Consider the following 19553-nt stretch of genomic DNA (forward strand, 5'->3'; position numbering starts at 1 on the left):
ATTAAAAGACTGGCTCTCGAGCATACAGAAAATTCCTGCAGGATACAAAACATGGTGGGTGATTTTTTTCCCCCCCCCCCTAGTTTCCTATTCATTAGTTATAAGCCTGGTGTTACCCTTACGAGCAAAACTACAAAAGCAAGCATGTGTATATTCAACATCTACAGATTTACAAAAGGGAATAACAAGGAAACAAAACGTAACCCCATGTAACAATTTTATTAAATTAAGTGCGGACACGTAGAAATGCTCTCGGCCGGGCAGATGTGCCACTTGACTTCATCCAAGAAATGCAAAGTTTATCGAACGTTCACCTGGAGAGACACAAGAGTTCAGATATAAGACTTTAAGATAAAGTGTATTCAGGTAAATACTCAAATACTGGACAAAGCCCATTTGCTGACTAAGGCTGCTTTCACACATCCGTTTTTTGCGGAGCGGCACAATACGGCGCTTTGCAGAAAAACGCAACTTTTTTTATGCCGCCGATTGCATTTTTTCCCCACATAGACTTGCATTGGCACCGTATTGTGCCGCATGGCCTTGCGTTGCATCCGGTTTTTGCCGGATGCGGCATACCGTATTTTTCGGACTATAAGACACACCGGACTATAAGACGCACCCTGGTTTTAGAGGAGGAAAATAGGAAAATAAAATTTTAAGCAAAAAATGTGGTCATGACACACTGTTATGGGTCGAGGATCTGCTGCCTACACTGTTATGGGGGTAATGTCCCCAAATTCTCTACTAAGGTGCCGCATCCTGGTAATGATCCTCCTGCCTTGTATATACAGTATATGTCCCTCATCCTGCTATATACCGTCATCCTGCCATATGGCCGCATCCTGCTATATAACCCATCATGGCATATGACCCCCTCCTGCTCAGATGACCCCCTCCTGCTCAGATGACCCCCTCCTGCTCAGATGACCCCCTCCTGCTCAGATGACCCCCTCCTGCTCAGATGACCCCCTCCTGCTCAGATGACCCCCTCCTGCTCAGATGACCCCCTCCTGCTCAGATGACCCCCTCCTGCTCAGATGACCCCCCTCCTGCTCAGATGACCCTCCTCCTGCTCAGATGACCCTCCTCCTGCTCAGATGACCCCCATCCTGCTCAGATGACCCCCATCCTGCTCAGATGACCCCCATCCTGCTCAGATGACCCCCACCCTGCTCAGATGACCCCCACCCTGCTCAGATGACCCCCATCCTGCTCAGATGACCCCCATCCTGCTCAGATGACCCCCATCCTGCTCAGATGACCCCCATCCTGCTCAGATGACCCCATCCTGCTCAGATGACCCCATCCTGCTCAGATGACCCCATCCTGCTCAGATGACCCCATCCTGCTCAGATGACCCCATCCTGCTCAGATGACCCCCTCCTGCTCAGATGACCCCCTCCTGCTCAGATGACCCCATCCTGCTCAGATGACCCCATCCTGCTCAGATGACCCCATCCTGCTCAGATGACCCCATCCTGCTCAGATGACCCCATCCTGCTCAGATGACCCCCATCCTGCTCAGATGACCCCCATCCTGCTCAGATGACCCCCATCCTGCTCAGATGACCCCCATCCTGCTCAGATGACCCCCATCCTGCTCAGATGACCCCCATCCTGCTCAGATGACCCCCATCCTGCTCAGATGACCCCATCCTGCTCAGATGACCCCATCCTGCTCAGATGACCCCATCCTGCTCAGATGACCCCATCCTGCTCAGATGACCCCATCCTGCTCAGATGACCCCATCCTGCTCAGATGACCCCATCCTGCTCAGATGACCCCATCCTGCTCAGATGACCCCATCCTGCTCAGATGACCCCATCCTGCTCAGATGACCCCATCCTGCTCAGATGACCCCATCCTGCTCAGATGACCCCATTCTGCTCATATTATACCCCCATCCTGGTGTATTGCCGCATCCTGTGGCACATAAAAAAAAATAAACATTCATACTCACCTCAGCTCACCTCACTCCCTGCAGCATCGCTCGTCCTCCGGTCTGTGTCAGCGGCAGCGCCGCTGAGTGGTGCCGTCCCCGTTCTCCTGCAGCATCACTTGTCCTCCCATCTGTGTCAGCGGCAGCGCCGCTGAGAGGAGCCGTCCCCGTTCTCCTGCAGCATCACTTGTTCTCCCGTCTGTGTCAGCGGCAGCGCCACTGAGAGGAGCCGTCCCCGTTACCCTGCTGCATCGCGATCATCTACTGTGTCTGTGCCGGTGGCGGCTGCGTGTAGACACGTGCGCACAGCGATGACGTCATCGCTGTGCGCGCCGCTAGTCTCCACCCAGCCGACGGCACAGGAGATGATCGCGATACAGCAAGGTAACGGGGATGGCTCCACTCAGCGGCGCTGCCGCTGACACAGACGGGAGAACGAGCGATGCTGCAGGGGAAAGGTGAGTACTGTACACTGATTCACTGCTCCACGCGCTGATGATGACGCGCGGGGGGGCAGTGAATACAGCCGCACATGATCACTCCAGGCCGTAGTTGCCAGGGGTGATCATGCGGGCCGGCTGTTTATCACCCGCCCATCATCCCGCCCACCTGTCAGTGCCTGCTTCAGCGCTGAGGGATGATGGGCGGGGGATGGGCGTGCATATTAAATGAGCGGGTCCACGTGGTCACGGCAGGCTGCTACAGCCTGCTCGTGTCCCCGATGACCCGCTGTACCGCAGCACCCTCATTCCCCGCAGCCACATTCAGACCATAAGACGCACCCCCCACTTTCCCCCAACATTTGGGGGGAAAAAAGTGCGTCTTATGGTCCGAAAAATACGGTATTTAGCCCATGCGGCGGTCGGATGAAACGTTGCCTGACACGTTTTTTTGTGCGTTGAAAAAACCACATCGCGCCGGATCCGGCGCAAGTTACAATGCAAGCTTATGGACACCGGATGCAGCGTTTTTTTTTTTTTTTTTAACTGCGCATGCTCAGTATCAAGCCGCATATGTCAAAAAACGGACGGGCCGCATGGAAAAACTTATGCAACGGATCAGTTTTTTTCGCCGTCTTCGTTGCATGGGTTTTTGAGCCAGATTGAGGCGCACTGCAAAAACCGGATGTGTGAAAGCAGCCTTACTTTATATATTTCCTCCTTGTTATTTGCACGTACTGTAAGGTTTATATTGGAGCACATAGATCTCACGGAGAAGCCGCCGCTGCTGAGGACCCCCCCCCCCCACCCCACCCTATAACTTGAGCTATCCTTGTATTACAGTGATGTATGTATATTTATAAATGCTTTGTGCTCAGTTTCACCCAGCAAATCAGAAGATTGCCCGGGGCGCAGGACCCAGCAAATTGCTACAGGGGCTGCATTCTGAAAGGGGCTCTCTACTAAGACAACCAATTAAAAGGGGCTGTCGGATGAACACAAGTTATCAGCTACCTGCAGGATAGACAACTTACTGATCAATAGTAATCCAAGCACTGGGACCCATGTAGGGCAGCAGAACTGGGAATTTTTATTTGCATGGTGGAACTTGTGTACCAGCTACAAAATGAGGCTGTGTGCACACGTTACTTTTTTTTTTATGCATTTACGCAGCTTTTTAAACTGCAGCGTAAACGCATGCATTCTGCGTCCCCAGCAAAGTCTGAGAATTTAGCAAATTTTCGTTTTGCACACCAAATTTTTGACAAAAATCGATGAGTTCTAAAAAGCAACATGTCACTTTGTGTTTTGGATACTTTTCCCACTCTGTCTATGGCAGAGCAAGCATCCAGAGCGCATGAATTCTGCATCCATTCTGCATTCAAAATACATTCGAAACGCAGCGTTTTGGCTGTGTTTTGAAACGCACATGCAGTGACAAAACGCTGCAGAATATTTGTCACGGCAGAACGCAACGTGCGCACGTACCCTGAATCGACAGATCGGATGCCCGACCACTGCTCTATTCTTTCTCTAAGTGGCCGTTGGGATTAGCCGAGCGCAGTGCTCTGTAGCCACATAATGAATAGTGGTCAGACATGCACAGTGCTGCTTTATTATGATGTATCCCAATCTGTAGATCCCAGAGGTCGGACACCACTGATCCTTTGAATACGTGATCACTAGTTTTCACCAAACCACCTTTAACATTACGGTCAATACATTTTCTATTGATGTTGAAAGGTAGTTGCACCGCAATTCAGGGATCAGTACGCTACAGCTTTCCTTTCCAGGTGATGTCAAACTACATCTCCCCCAATGCACTGACCGCCGTCTGTAAACCTGCAGTGGTCAGGGAGTGCTGGGAGTTGTAGTGTTACAACAGCTGGGGCAATAAAGGCTGCCGATATTACAAACTAAACAAGTCAGGAGTAAGAAGATGCGGCCAGTGTTTGAGCCGTGTACACAGTCCCGCAGCGTAGGACAATATACTGACCACATCATCAATCTTCAGGATACTACGGACAGTTTCTGTAGCTAGAGTCAGAGAACTGATGGACACCAGGAGGGGTTGGACGACCAGCTCCTCCAAAATGTTAGAAATTCCGCCCTGTAAAAAAAACAAAAAAAGACATTAGTGGGGTTTTCCCCATCACACAAATTAGATCAATTCTCTGGGCTGGAAACACTAGACGGCAGAACCCACCTTCCGCACATTTATGCCCGCCGTCTTCTCGCCCTGAGCATGTCTATTTCTCAGCTCTGTTACGGTGGATATTGGGTTCAGTCCTGCATTCTCTGCCAGCGTGGATGGGATGACTTCCAAGGCATCTGCAAAACCTCTGATACAGTATGCCTCCATGCCGCTGAGGGTCCGCGCGTATTCATTCAATCGGAGGGATAATTCAATCTCAGGAGCGCCTCCCCCCGCGATCAGGGCTCTAGAACGAGAAGGAAAAGGTCTCATTGTCAGCCCTCTAGTTACCAAAACTAAGCCAGAAAGCTATAAAAGTCGTTCTATCAGGACATTGCCAATATATATTCCCCGTTATAGCATAGGCCACTCTCCACTGGCCAAATCCAGGAGATATGGGCGTGCTGCATCTACTCCCATCAATGCAAAAATGGCAGCTGGGAACTTAGTCTGCGGGGGGGTGTCTAGTTTAAAAATCTCTTCATGATTTATGCAAACAAGGAACAATGTCCCAATACAGCAGTCTGCATACACCTACAAACATGGTATAAAAGTAAACCCTTCACCCCCCCAGCATCACATATGAGGAGACTAGTGATTTTACCAAAACTGCAATAAGCAGCCCAGTAAGACATCTCTGGAATCAGATTAGGTGGCAAAAATTTGGTAAGAGATTCCCTTTAATCGGAAACCGTAATTTTAGCTTCATATTACCATACATTTGTATAGCAGTATATAGAACAAGCAATCAGAAACTCGTAGAATTAAGTCTCCTTATGGGACAAGAAAAAAAATATAATCATTCCCGTATTAAAATTAAAAAGAACGTAGCAGTCAATTCATGATGCCGAAACTATGTGCAGCATGAATCCGAGGCTGTCTGCACAATTGCAGCCAGGCAGATTTACGATGACATGCTCTGGTGTTTCAGAGAATATATAATTAGTGCACCAAAGGCCCCACCCGTGGGGGGCAGGGGTCCCAGCACCACCACCCGTGGGGGGCAGGGGTCCCAGCACCACCACCCGTGGGGGGCAGGGGTCCCAGCACCACCACCCGTGGGGGGCAGGGGTCCCAGCACCACCACCCGTGGGGGGCAGGGGTCCCAGCACCACCACCCGTGGGGGGCAGGGGTCCCAGCACCACCACCCGTGGGGGGCAGGGGTCCCAGCACCACCACCCGTGGGGGGCAGGGGTCCCAGCACCACCACCCGTGGGGGGCAGGGGTCCCAGCACCACCACCCGTGGGGGGCAGGGGTCCCAGCACCACCACCCGTGGAGGGCAGGAGTCCAAGCACCACCACCCGTGGAGGGCAGGAGTCCAAGCACCACCACCCGTGGAGGGCAGGAGTCCCAGCACCACCACCCGTGGAGGGCAGGAGTCCCAGCACCACCACCCGTGGAGGGCAGGGGTCCCAGCACCACCACCCGTGGAGGGCAGGAGTCCCAGCACCACCACCCGTGGAGGGCAGGAGTCCCAGCACCACCACCCGTGGAGGGCAGGAGTCCCAGCACCACCACCTGTGGAGGGCAGGAGTCCCAGCACCACCACCCGTGGAGGGCAGGAGTCCCAGCACCACCACCCGTGGAGGGCAGGAGTCCCAGCACCACCCCTGGCCGGCTTCTCGCCACACCACTACAGGTGATTAACAAGTCTAGAGACCAGCTAATCACCTGGAACAACACTGGGAAAACCCAGCCAGGGATGGCATCGGACTGGTCTTGCAAAAAGATATAATATAGAGAAAGTCTGTCTCTACTGCTATACATGTAGGTGCTGTAGGGTAAATAAATATATCACAAATAGCAAAACCCAAGCACTCAGAAGAAGAGAATGATTTTTGATGCAAGTCTTTTTTATTAACAACCAACAAACTGCAAAAGTGTGAACCCTGACATATAGCAACAACCAACGTTTCGGTTATGACATCTTTATCAAGGTAGTTGCTTAATATAGAGATGCTATGTCATGCGGGTCAGCTCGGACAACCGTCAATGTAGATTAGATGGAGGGCATAACATTTAGCAGTGTGCGGTGTCAAGGTGATGGTGGTGGGACGAGTATAGGCAGAGAAGTGGAGGAGAAGACGCCTGCTTAGGATGTCCAGGACGTGCTGTAACAGTGGTGGCAGTGAAATCATTCTCTTCTTCTTTCTGAGTGCTTGGGTTTTTCTATTTGTCTTGCAAAAAGGACGGCAAGACAATTTCGGATTTATTTTTAACCACTTTAAAAAGTAACCCTATACAATATTGCTATCAAACACCATTCTGAAGATCAATTTTTGCCACAGAAACAAAAGTGATCGTTCTTTTTTAAAATTTCACTTACCGTTTCTTAACTAAGCAGCGAATTACACAAAGTGCATCATGAATGGAGCGCTCAGCCTCTTCAATCACCAGCTTATTAGACCCACGGACAACAATGGTAACAGTCTTTCCGGGATTGGCGCACCCGGTTATCTACAAGATCAGGAATCAGTTAATACCCGTGCCGCACTATGAAAAAAAATGAAACAATGAAGTGACTACATTTACCTTTAGAAGTTTCCCAGAGCCGTTCAGGCTAACCTCTTCAGCTAGCTCAGCAGATGCCATCATGTCTGCTGTAAACTGGTCAATGTGTGCCACCGGCTTGGTACCAATTGTCTGTAACCACAAAAATAAAGAAAAGTCACTCATCTGTACATAAGAACATTAGTAGACAATGCCAAGAGGAAGTAGTGAAGATGCCGACCTTACAGATGAACTCAACGTCTTCCCGCTCTATGTCCTTCACCACCATGATTTTCATTTTATTCAGGAAGTGTAAGGCAAGATCACTGAGGGCATCTCTGCAAAAAAATAAAATGGAAATACGTCAAAGATTGCGCTATTATATCACCTGTACATCACACATCAGGTGCGGGCTCCGGATCCGACCCCATCCATACACGGACGGATCTGTCTCAAAGAGCAATGATCAGAAAAACACAATTTCCACAAAAGACGGAGGCTCTGATGAACATGCTGTCCACGATGTGCGCCCTACCTCAAAATGGACTTCTGGATGAGCAGCACGTTGCAGCCAGCCTTCTTAATCTGTTTCACCAGATTGAGGATGTAGGTTCTTTCTTCTCTCAATACTCTGTCCATCTGTGCATAGTCCGACACCACAATCTGATTATCCATCTGAAATAAGGCGCACACTGAATCAGCGTCAGTGAATAATACAGCTCAGATATAAAACATGCACTAGCTGCAGACAAATTATATAAACTGTATATACGGATTCATGTCCCCGCGCTCCCGGAATACATAGGATTCCCGACACTCACATCTGTCTTTGGTGCAGATAAGCAGAACTGAATGAGACCGATCTTTGCTTTCTCCACTCTGCTTACTCCAGTGTTGGATGCTTTCTGTGTGAGCACCAGACCGTCCACCATTTCACAGTCATCAATGGTTCCTCTACAAATATAAAAACCGTATATCACAGTACGTCATGGCTGCTAGGAGTACCGAGAGCACATGCAGCAGGTCTTTCATAAGAGCAATAATACAAGAGTAGATGCTTCAGACATGGTCTTACCCGAGTTTCTTGACTATTTTGATGTCCCGGAGGTCAACACTGTTCGCTGTCAATGGATCGATGACCTTCATTACAGCATCCACACTCATGGGTGCAAGCAAGCTGGAGTACTGGGAGACCACCTTATAGAAGCAGAGAATAATAATAATAATCATTTATATAGTGCTATTAATTCCACAGCGCTTTACATACATTGGCAACACTGTCCCCATTGGGGTTCACAGTCTAGAGTCCCTATCTGAATGTTCTTTGGAGTGTGTGAGGAAACCGGAGTACCCGGAGGAAACCCACGCAAACATGGGGAGAACATACAAACTCCTTGAAGATGTTGTCCTTGGTGGGATTTGAACCCAGGACCACAGCGCTGCAAGACTGCAGTGCTAACCACTGAGCCACCCCAGAGAAAATCTTTAGCCAGTAATATAAAAAAAAACTTCAACTATTGTCTGCCTGTTCTAGACCATTTTTTTCGGATTGTAAGAGGCACTTCAAATTCAGAGGAGGGAAAAAAAAAAATAATTTTTTTTGTCCTATGTAAAAATGGAGGTTCATCTTGTAGTCCTATGGTCCCGTCTTAAAGGTCAAATGTAGCTTTCCGAGAGACGCAGGGTCATAGAAAGCTGTCAACGGCATGAGTGAGACAGTGCTGAAAAGAGTGGGATGTACTGGCGGCGTGAGGCAGGGCACCATTAATCTCACATCGCCAAACTTCAGGAAAATGGCACCGGAGGCGGTGAAAGCACAGATTAAGATCTCGGCTCTCAATCTCTGCATGCGCCGCTTCTGGTGCCATTTTCTTGAAGTCCATTGCGTCCGTCGCTGGAAGAATAATGGCGCATGCCTCACGCCGAAAGTACACCCCCTACTCTCAGTTCAGGGCCTATAGCATCACTCCACTCGTGACGCCGTCGGCTTCCTATGTCTCCGCTCCACCGCCCCCGTGGTAAGCCATGTTTAACTTATAAGATGCTCCCCCATTTTCCCCTTAATTTTGGTAGGAAAAAGTGTCTTATAATCAAAAAAATAAGGTAATTGCAGTTGTGTGGTGCAGCTGATGAGTGATTATGAGAATACGCTACCAGGTGAAACTACAGGAGGGGCGATATGATATGTGCAACACGGCACATCAATGTGGTCCTCATAAGTACATATACCCCATTAGTGTACAAGAACATCCTACAGCAATGTCCCCTCTTTGAGACCCCTAATAAGAGCCAGAATGGAGAGGGGCTTTGTAGAAGCAGCTCCTGCTCTACACGATTGAAGCAATTCTTCTATCAGGCAAAGTGTGAAGAGCTCCTACACACCGAGTATGCTCTACTGGTTGGTATGTGCGAGTATCAGGCCAACTGTGGCCACAAACAATAGCCATGCACAGTTCACTATGTAACACTACATTGTCGCTTCAGTGAGAAGCATCCAGCCACTGGCAAAATCAACTGATTGCCAACAAATGCCAGTATTGGGACACAGGCGGACAGTTTTTAAAAAGGGATTTCTGTGAAAAAATTCCACGCAGTACAGCAACAGAAGGCTGCGCTGATTTGGTGTAATGGTTTATCAAGTGTAAAGGTGAAAATACCTTTGAGTTTAGTGACGTCGTTGCGCTGTTCAGCAAAGTTTCTCGGTCACTTAGCTCCACGGGTTTGGCCATACTGCTCAGAATTTCAATCCCTCTCTCCACAGCCAGCTGGAATGACTCGGAAATGGTGGTGGGATGTATTCCTGCAAGGTGGGAAGACAAGAAAGCTCAGGAAAGACCAAGACATGGCTTAAACAACTTAGACCGTAAATGCACAGGATAGGTGGACTCTGGGTGAGCACTCCGTGTGGGGGGGTCTAAACCTGGCTGAACCTATCAGAGAGTGACTTCTCTCCCAGCCAAGCAAAAGGATCAAGCCACCAAATTCTTCCTAATCATTGTGGCCTTCAACTATCAGATAGGGATAAGTCAGGAGCACCCCCAGACACAGCAGATCGTCAGCTGATCACACCAACTTTTATATAAGTACTAGAAATAGGCCCGATGCTATCACATCAGGAGTGCAGTGTCATACACGTCACCGCAGCTTCCGGGCACAAACTGCGTGTGCGCAAGTAGCGGTGACGTCACCTCTCTTCCCACGCAGGCGCAGTACCGGCCGAGGCTGCTACTGCGCGTGTGTGGGAAGAGCAGTGACGTCACCGCTACTTGTGCACACGCAGTTTGTGCCCGGAAGCTGCGGTGACGTGTATGACACTAGCACAGGCGCAGTTCGAACTGCGCCTGCAAAAATGACAGTGCCGCAGTGCATGCAGGAATTGGGTTACAGAAACTAGTGATTATGTAGGTAAATATGGGGACCCTTAGCATAGCAAATATAGATTTCAATTTCTGGTATTAGGTTCTTTTCAAAGTGTGCCAAATTTATTCAGACACATACAAATCCAAGACCAAGGCTAAAATATGGTGGCCTTCTCAAACAATATTTCCTGTTTATATACTGGGGTGGCCATCATAAAGCTTAGCCAAGGAGAAGGGTTAAACGGGTATTTTAGTCTGATGCATGTTTCACCTATCCACTGTAGAAATTGGAAATGCTAAGTAAGGTGGAGGCAACCACCGGGTCTCCAGTCTGACCGGCTTGGAGATTAACTGAAGCGGCAAACAGAGTTGCACTCTGCACCCCAAAGGCTATGGCCACAAACACCCAAGCACAGCATTCTGGAACCCAATGTAAAGACCCCCCATCTATCTGGGATGTATCACTTATCTAGTGGAGTGCTAGAAAATGTTTTAGCTTGAACTACCCCTTTAACAATTCTCAAGCAAATCAGACTTACTTATTGGAGGGCGGTCTGCCCCTAAAAAAACAAGGGGATTTTCCTAGGTGGGCAAAAATATAATATACTGTATAATAAGTAATATTGTAATTCTACCTTTCTGCAGCAGCTTAGAACAGGCATCCAGGAGCGCACCAGCAATGACCACCACAGAGGTGGTGCCATCTCCAGCTTCAATATCTTGAGCCTTGGATAATTCAACCAACTGGAAGAAAAGAAAAATATATGAACAAAGGAATATAATGTGCCAGTAACACACGTCCTGCATCACAGCCCCACAGGTTACAGGAGCAACATCACAGCTAGTACTCACCCCTCAGACTCAATATGGGGAAACAGACCAAGGGAGGGGGGGGGAAACAGACCAAGGGAGGGGGGGGGAAACAGACCAAGGGAGGGGGGGGGGAAACAGACCAAGGGAGGGGGGGGGAAACAGACCAAGGGAGGGGGGGGGAAACAGACCAAGGGAGGGGGGGGGAAACAGACCAAGGGAGGGGGGGGGAAACAGACCAAGGGAGGGGGGGGGAAACAGACCAAGGGAGGGGGGGGGAAACAGACCAAGGGAGGGGGGGGGGAAACAGACCAAGGGAGGGGGGGGGGAAACAGACCAAGGGAGGGGGGGGGAAACAGACCAAGGGAGGGGGGGGGGAAACAGACCAAGGGAGGGGGGGGGGAAACAGACCAAGGGAGGGGGGGGGGAAACAGACCAAGGGAGGGGGGGGGAAACAGACCAAGGGAGGGGGGGGAAACAGACCAAGGGAGGGGGGGGAAACAGACCAAGGGAGGGGGGGGAAACAGACCAAGGGAGGGGGGGGAAACAGACCAAGGGAGGGGGGGGAAACAGACCAAGGGAGGGGGGGGAAACAGACCAAGGGAGGGGGGGGGAAACAGACCAAGGGAGGGGGGGGGAAACAGACCAAGGGAGGGGGGGGGAAACAGACCAAGGGAGGGGGGGGGAAACAGACCAAGGGAGGGGGGGGGGAAACAGACCAAGGGAGGGGGGGGGAAACAGACCAAGGGAGGGGGGGGGAAACAGACCAAGGGAGGGGGGGGGAAACAGACCAAGGGAGGGGGGGGAAACAGACCAAGGGAGGGGGGGGAAACAGACCAAGGGAGGGGGGGGAAACAGACCAAGGGAGGGGGGGGAAACAGACCAAGGGAGGGGGGGGAAACAGACCAAGGGAGGGGGGGGGAAACAGACCAAGGGAGGGGGGGGAAACAGACCAAGGGAGGGGGGGGAAACAGACCAAGGGAGGGGGGGGAAACAGACCAAGGGAGGGGGGGGAAACAGACCAAGGGAGGGGGGGGAAACAGACCAAGGGAGGGGGGGGGAAACAGACCAAGGGAGGGGGGGGAAACAGACCAAGGGAGGGGGGGGAAACAGACCAAGGGAGGGGGGGGAAACAGACCAAGGGAGGGGGGGGAAACAGACCAAGGGAGGGGGGGGAAACAGACCAAGGGAGGGGGGGGAAACAGACCAAGGGAGGGGGGGGAAACAGACCAAGGGAGGGGGGGGAAACAGACCAAGGGAGGGGGGGGAAACAGACCAAGGGAGGGGGGGGAAACAGACCAAGGGAGGGGGGGGAAACAGACCAAGGGAGGGGGGGGGAAACAGACCAAGGGAGGGGGGGGAAACAGACCAAGGGAGGGGGGGGAAACAGACCAAGGGAGGGGGGGGGAAACAGACCAAGGGAGGGGGGGGGAAACAGACCAAGGGAGGGGGGGGAAACAGACCAAGGGAGGGGGGGGAAACAGACCAAGGGAGGGGGGGGAAACAGACCAAGGGAGGGGGGGGAAACAGACCAAGGGAGGGGGGGGGAACAGACCAAGGGAGGGGGGGGGGAACAGACCAAGGGAGGGGGGGGGGAACAGACCAAGGGAGGGGGGGGGAACAGACCAAGGGAGGGGGGGGAAACAGACCAAGGGAGGGGGGGGAAACAGACCAAGGGAGGGGGGGGAAACAGACCAAGGGAGGGGGGGGAAACAGACCAAGGGAGGGGGGGGAAACAGACCAAGGGAGGGGGGGGAAACAGACCACGGCTCTTGCATCTCAGACCTTTACAATACAACGTTGTAATACTGCCCTGTGCAGATCGCAAGCCATACACACACAGAGTAGATTAACATTGGTTGAACCCACTGCTATGACAGGAGGAGGAGGATTGTGTTTCTGGACTTCATCAAGGCTGTTTTTTTGTTTTCTTTTTTTTCAGGGAAGATAACGCTCCAAAAGGTGTCTGGCATCAGGTTTTTTGCCCCTCCTTACAGACAGCACTTTCATGGTTCACTGAGCTAGGTGGGCGCGTGTTTGAGTCCAGTAGGCAGTCCTAGTAGTGACTGACAGCTATTTGCACACGTTCAGTCATACAGGAACAACTGTCAATCACTGAGTAGGACCGCCCACTGGACCCATACACCGGAGATTTCAATGCACATTGGGAAAAGTCTACTGACACTTTTCCCACAAAGTTTCCCCATGTGATCAGCTCTTTCTGGATACCATGTTCAACCTGGTAGATTCCCTTTAAAGATGCTGCTCGGTACCTGGACAACCTCTTCTCAAACACCATGTTTTTCCCCTCTGGTGACGGCCCTCGTTCTCCAGGGGCTCACGTGACGATGTTACATTACACGTGCCCTGAGCCCAATCAGTGTCAGCTTCACTGTCTCTGCCTTTGGACGTAGCAAACATCATAAGGAAGTGAAAGAGCAGCCGCAGCTCTGACTTCCTCTTGATGTTCAATTCATCCGAACACAGCAGCCCCCCATGATAAAGGTGTGAATGTCTAATACCAGCAGCCACCCCCTCCATGAAGGGATAGGATGTGAGTGGCTGCCTCCTCAGTATTTTGCAGATGTGCTGCCCCCACCTTTATCATGGGGGCTGCAGCACCCTGCCAGTGCATTGATAATCTGCCCTGGTGTTATTAAGGTTAATTTATGCCTTAAGTTGAGCCGTACGAGTTCTATTCATGAAATATTAAACAAGGTCCTGTAATACTGCTTGATATTGAACTACGTTAGGGTTAGCCATTGTTAGGGGCAGTCTTCAGCAGCTCCCCTCTTTATTGCTGCATTATATAGCAAACTCTCAGCTGGGACCGTGTCCATCCACTAACAGAATGCCCATATACCCATGCTCGGGCACACTGTACCATCTTGGCGGCCGGGTGCAGCACTTGCATCTGCTTCAGGATGGTTGCTCCGTCGTTGGTGATGGTCACGTCTCCTTTCCCATCTTGAATCTTCAGTCACAGGAGAGGAAATAACATCAATTACTGTTACATGTCACCGGCCAGCACTGCAGACGTCACACCGCGGCTTCTTACCATCTTGTCCATGCCTTTAGGTCCCAGGCTTGTTCTGACGGCATCAGCGACAGCTAGAACAACAAGAACCAATTCAGACACCCGATCTATCCCCACCACAGGGTACACTACAATGACCAGCACCCCCTGTGCCACGGAGCGTGTGTATGGCATCTGGTGACCTGTACCCATCTAACTAATTCAAGTCACCGGACGCCATATAGCGCTCTAATGCCAGAATATCACAGACACAGACCGGTGTGCCGTGTATGGAGGAAGCAGCTCTGCCCTAATATGAAGAGGGCAGCGGGGGCGTCTGACGGGGGGGGGGGGGGGGGGGGGGGACGGTTAGTCCTAGCAGACATCCAGTGTAATAGGTAGAGTCAGTCTGGGCTGTAAGAGACGATCACAGCCAGAGTCACCTAGTGATGATCTGCAAGTGCTGGACATTACTGTTACTATATAGCACCAACATATTCCACAGCGCTGTAGAAAGAATCACATCCGTCCATGACTCAGATCACAGTCATTAATGTTAAGCAGAGATTCCGTTCATTGTAAGCCCGGGGGTCCCCCCACCCCATCATACAGCGCAGCGGCCCGGGGGTCCCCCCCCCCATCCCATCATACAGCGCAGCGGCCCGGGGTCCCCCCCCCCCCCATCCCATCATACAGCGCAGCGGCCCGGGGGTCCCCCCCCCCCCCATCCCATCATACAGCGCAGCGGCCCGGGGGTCCCCCCCCCCCCCATCCCATCATACAGCGCAGCGGCCCGGGGGTCCCCCCCCCCCCCATCCCATCATACAGCGCAGCGGCCCGGGGGTCCCCCCCCCCCCATCCCATCATACAGCGCAGCGGCCCGGGGGTCCCCCCCCCCATCCCATCATACAGCGCAGCGGCCCGGGGGTCCCCCCCCCCATCCCATCATACAGCGCAGCGGCCCGGGGGTCCCCCCCCCATCCCATCATACAGCGCAGCGGCCCGGGGGTCCCCCCCCCATCCCATCATACAGCGCAGCGGCCCGGGGGTCCCCCCCCCATCCCATCATACAGCGCAGCGGCCCGGGGGTCCCCCCCCCCATCCCATCATACAGCGCAGCGGCCCGGGGGTCCCCCCCCCCATCCCATCATACAGCGCAGCGGCCCGGGGGTCCCCCCCCCATCCCATCATACAGCGCAGCGGCCCGGGGGTCCCCCCCCCATCCCATCATACAGCGCAGCGGCCCGGGGGTCCCCCCCCCATCCCATCATACAGCGCAGCGGCCCGGGGGTCCCCCCCCCATCCCATCATACAGCGCAGCGGCCCGGGGGTCCCCCCCCCCATCCCATCATACAGCGCAGCGGCCCGGGGGTCCCCCCCCCATCCCATCATACAGCGCAGCGGCCCGGGGGTCCCCCCCCCATCCCATCATACAGCGCAGCGGCCCGGGGGTCCCCCCCCCATCCCATCATACAGCGCAGCGGCCCGGGGGTCCCCCCCCCATCCCATCATACAGCGCAGCGGCCCGGGGGTCCCCCCCATCCCATCATACAGCGCAGCGGCCCGGGGGTCCCCCCCATCCCATCATACAGCGCAGCGGCCCGGGGGTCCCCCCCATCCCATCATACAGCGCAGCGGCCCGGGGGTCCCCCCCATCCCATCATACAGCGCAGCGGCCCGGGGGTCCCCCCCATCCCATCATACAGCGCAGCGGCCCGGGGGTCCCCCCCATCCCATCATACAGCGCAGCGGCCCGGGGGTCCCCCCCATCCCATCATACAGCGCAGCGGCCCGGGGGTCCCCCCCATCCCATCATACAGCGCAGCGGCCCGGGGGTCCCCCCCATCCCATCATACAGCGCAGCGGCCCGGGGGTCCCCCCCATCCCATCATACAGCGCAGCGGCCCGGGGGTCCCCCCCATCCCATCATACAGCGCAGCGGCCCGGGGGTCCCCCCCATCCCATCATACAGCGCAGCGGCCCGGGGGTCCCCCCCATCCCATCATACAGCGCAGCGGCCCGGGGGTCCCCCCCATCCCATCATACAGCGCAGCGGCCCGGGGGTCCCCCCCATCCCATCATACAGCGCAGCGGCCCGGGGGTCCCCCCCATCCCATCATACAGCGCAGCGGCCCGGGGGTCCCCCCCATCCCATCATACAGCGCAGCGGCCCGGGGGTCCCCCCCATCCCATCATACAGCGCAGCGGCCCGGGGGTCCCCCCCATCCCATCATACAGCGCAGCGGACCAGGGTCCCCCCCCATCCCATCATACAGCGCAGCGGCCCGGGGGTCCCCCATACATTACACATTAGTCTGCAGCCCCCACAGTAAGAGCAGGAGATGCCACACCTAATGCACCGACAACACAGGAACTACAAGTCCCAGCAGTCCCTCATCACTGCTCCGCCCTCCCTGCGGCTCCTCATTCTTACACTACAACTCCCAGCATGCCCGCACACACGGCTGCAGACAGTAATGCTGGGGCTTGTAGCTCGCTAGCGGCCTACACCCGGCGCCTCTCACCTTTCCCGGCGGAGATGTTGCTGAAGCGGATCTGGGCCGGCTTGTCCCGGTCCTGGTAGGCGCCTTTCTTGTTGGCTCCGCTGCTTCCTCCCGGGGCCGCCGCCAGGACTTTAGGCGCGGAGTTATCCGGCATGATGTGCGCGGGGTGTGTGAGCCGGTCACAGGCGGAGGATGGCGGCGGATCGAGGGTCGCGGCTGTCACTCCCGGAGCATGAAGCTTCCAGAACAAAACGCCGGTTGGAGGCGGAGTCAAGGGGACGTATGACGGGCGGAGTGCGTGATGACGTCAGAGGACGCCTGCCTGCGCCCCTCCTGGCTGTAGTGTGGCTGCTGTGTGCAGCGCTGGGACCTGTCACTGTGGCGCCTCTGTGCGGGACATGGTTATCTCCTCCACTGCTGGAAAAGGAGGAAAAACTCCAATAACATAGCAAAAAAGAAATAAATAAAATAAAAATATGCAATTCCACGTTTGGAGGCTTTTTCATACTTTTCAGAACTTTTTTTTTTTTATTGTATTCACTAGTTCCTTGGGGACTTGAAGCTGTGATCGTCCTATTATTGCTGTACAGATCAGGACCAGCATCAGCACCACTGTGCACAGCACAAATCATCATCTCCTGTGCCAACGCTGAGCCGTCATTCATTGGCACTACGTCATGGCGGGTCATCAGCTGACCCCCGGCTGTGATGACAACCCAACGCAGACCTGTGCGGAGAAAGATGCGGACTCATTATTTTTACACAAATCAAAAACAGGGACACTGTCACGAGTGTGTCGTGTGACAGTCATTTGGCTTCTGGCCATAGAAGGTCACAGCATTTGGCTGCACAGAATGCTCCCTGATTTTCCATTGTTCCTGCTGTCAGTATGCACTGGTATAGGTAGCTTTCCTGCTGGATTCATATCTTTCCCTTTTGGACACAGCAGGAGCTCGCGTTCCACCCAGCTGTTAATCATCAGTATTCTCTAGGTGATTAAATACCCCTTCCTTCCTTGGACTGGTGCTGGTGATATTTTCAGTTCATTCTAGCTTTGGTTACCTAGCGTGACCGATACGACCTTTGGCGTAAAATTGTGGTGGGAGGTGCAGGGGCATCATACTGTGTGGAGGGATCATATTGTGTCGGGAGAGTTGTGGGGGCTTCATATTGTGTTGGGGGAGCTGTGGGGGCTTCTTACTGTGTCGGGGGCTGTAGAGACTTCATACTGTGTCTGGAGGCTGTGGGGACAGCACACTGTTGGGGGTTCTGTGGGGGCTTCATACTGTGTTGGGGGGGATGTGGGGGCATCATACTGTATCAAAGGAGCTATGGAGACATCACACTGTTGGGGTGCTGTGGGTGCATCATACTGTGTTGGGGGAGCTGTGGGGGTATCATACTGTGTGGACAAAACTGAGAGCATAATACTGTGTTGGGGCCTGTAGAGACTTCATACTGTGTCTGGAGGCTGTGGGGACATCACACTGTTGGGGGTGCTGTGGGGGCTTCAAACTGTGTTGGGGGGTATGTGGGGGCATCATACTGTATCAAAGGAGCTGCGGAGACATCACACTGTTGGGGTGCTGTGGGTGCATCATACTGTGCTCAGGGAGCTGTGGGGGTATCATACTGTGTTGGGGGAGCTGTGGGGGATCATATTGTGTGGACAAAACTGGGAGCATAATACTGTGTTGGGGGAGCTGTGGGGGCATCATACTGTATTGAGGAAACTGGGGGCTTCATACTGTGTTGGGGAGCTGCGAGGGTATCATAATGTGTGGAAGGAGCTGTAGGGGCATCATATTGTGTGGAGGGGGCTATGTTGGCATTATACTGTATCGGGGGAGCTGTTGGGGATATGAAATTGCTTTGTACTGTGTGGGAACGCTAATGGGCTTCACTGGAGCAATATTTTTGAGTGGGCCCATTTAAATCACAGGGCTAGGTCAGGGTAAGCGTAAAATAAAATGGCTGTGGCTTGCATAGCAGCACTCAGTTTCAGTTTGTGTCTCTTATTGCCATAATGGATGGATGTAGATACCTTGTTTCCCCAAAAATAACCCCTACCTCCCAAAAAAAGCCCTAGCAGGAATGTTCAGCGTTAGGATTACAAATAAGCCCTGCTCCGAATATAAGCCCTAGTCGCGGTTCAATAATGAAATGTCCATGCAGCTAAAAAAAAAATAAACAATACTGCACGACACTTTATTATAGAAAGCAGACACCCCCAAAAGAGAAAAGACAGAAGACCCCGCAATAATACTCACCAGACGCCAAACAGGAGAACCTGCAGCGGAACGCACACACTCACAACATCTGGCCATACCGATTGCTTCTGGCAGGCAGGGAACCTGGGACGCAGTACAGTGGAGCACGAGGACCTGTGGTGGAACGCATGGAGGACCTGCAGTGGAACTTATTGGTCTTCCATGAGTTCCACCACAGGTCCTCACGCTCCACTGCACTGCGTCCCTGGTTCCTCTGCTGGCCGAAAGCAATCAGTATGGCTGGAGGTGGTGAGCGTGAGTGTCGGCTGTGCCCGCCGACGGTCGCAGGAGGACCTGGGAGCGATGCAGGTATGCGGGGCCTGGTAAGTATGATTCTCCTGGGAAGGAGGGTCTGCTTTTTGGGGGGGTAAACCTACCCCCAACTGTGTTTCCCCGAAAATAAGCCCTAGTGCATTTTCCAGGGCAAAAAATAATATGAGTGTCTTATTTTCGGGGAAACACCCTATCTATATAAATAATATAATATATATAAATAATAATAATCTATATAGGTTTTGCTATCT

The 19553-nt window shown here is 53.2% G+C and overlaps 1 protein-coding gene across 1 annotated transcript; it reads right to left on the reverse strand.

Moving 5' to 3' along the window:
• Window positions 1-200: 200 nt before the first annotated feature.
• Window positions 201-17046, reverse strand: CCT4 (chaperonin containing TCP1 subunit 4). The gene is made up of 14 exons (XM_075339241.1): window positions 16781-17046; window positions 14298-14350; window positions 14124-14213; window positions 11065-11173; window positions 9728-9870; window positions 8146-8267; window positions 7892-8024; window positions 7606-7745; window positions 7312-7408; window positions 7113-7223; window positions 6907-7037; window positions 4590-4824; window positions 4380-4493; window positions 201-314 (listed from the first exon to the last, which is right to left on the reverse strand). Exons 1-14 carry the CDS (start codon window positions 16911-16913, stop codon window positions 300-302), a joined length of 1626 nt encoding a protein of 541 aa, XP_075195356.1. The 5' UTR covers window positions 16914-17046; the 3' UTR covers window positions 201-299.
• Between the last annotated feature and the right edge of the window lie 2507 nt (window positions 17047-19553).

Source organism: Anomaloglossus baeobatrachus, chromosome 3 (assembly GCF_048569485.1).
Source record: "Anomaloglossus baeobatrachus isolate aAnoBae1 chromosome 3, aAnoBae1.hap1, whole genome shotgun sequence".
NCBI lineage: Eukaryota > Metazoa > Chordata > Amphibia > Anura > Aromobatidae > Anomaloglossus > Anomaloglossus baeobatrachus.

Coding starts and splice junctions, on each gene's coding strand:
- CCT4 (XM_075339241.1), bottom strand. CDS start 16,913: ATGCCGGATAACTCCGCGCCTAAAGTCCTGGCGGCGGCCCCGGGAGGA. Junction 8,268..9,727: donor CGACGTCACTAAACTCAAAG/GTATTTTCACCT, acceptor TGCTTCTATAAG/GTGGTCTCCCAGTACTCCAG. Junction 7,746..7,891: donor TATCTGCACCAAAGACAGAT/GTGAGTGTCGGG, acceptor GCCTTATTTCAG/ATGGATAATCAGATTGTGGT.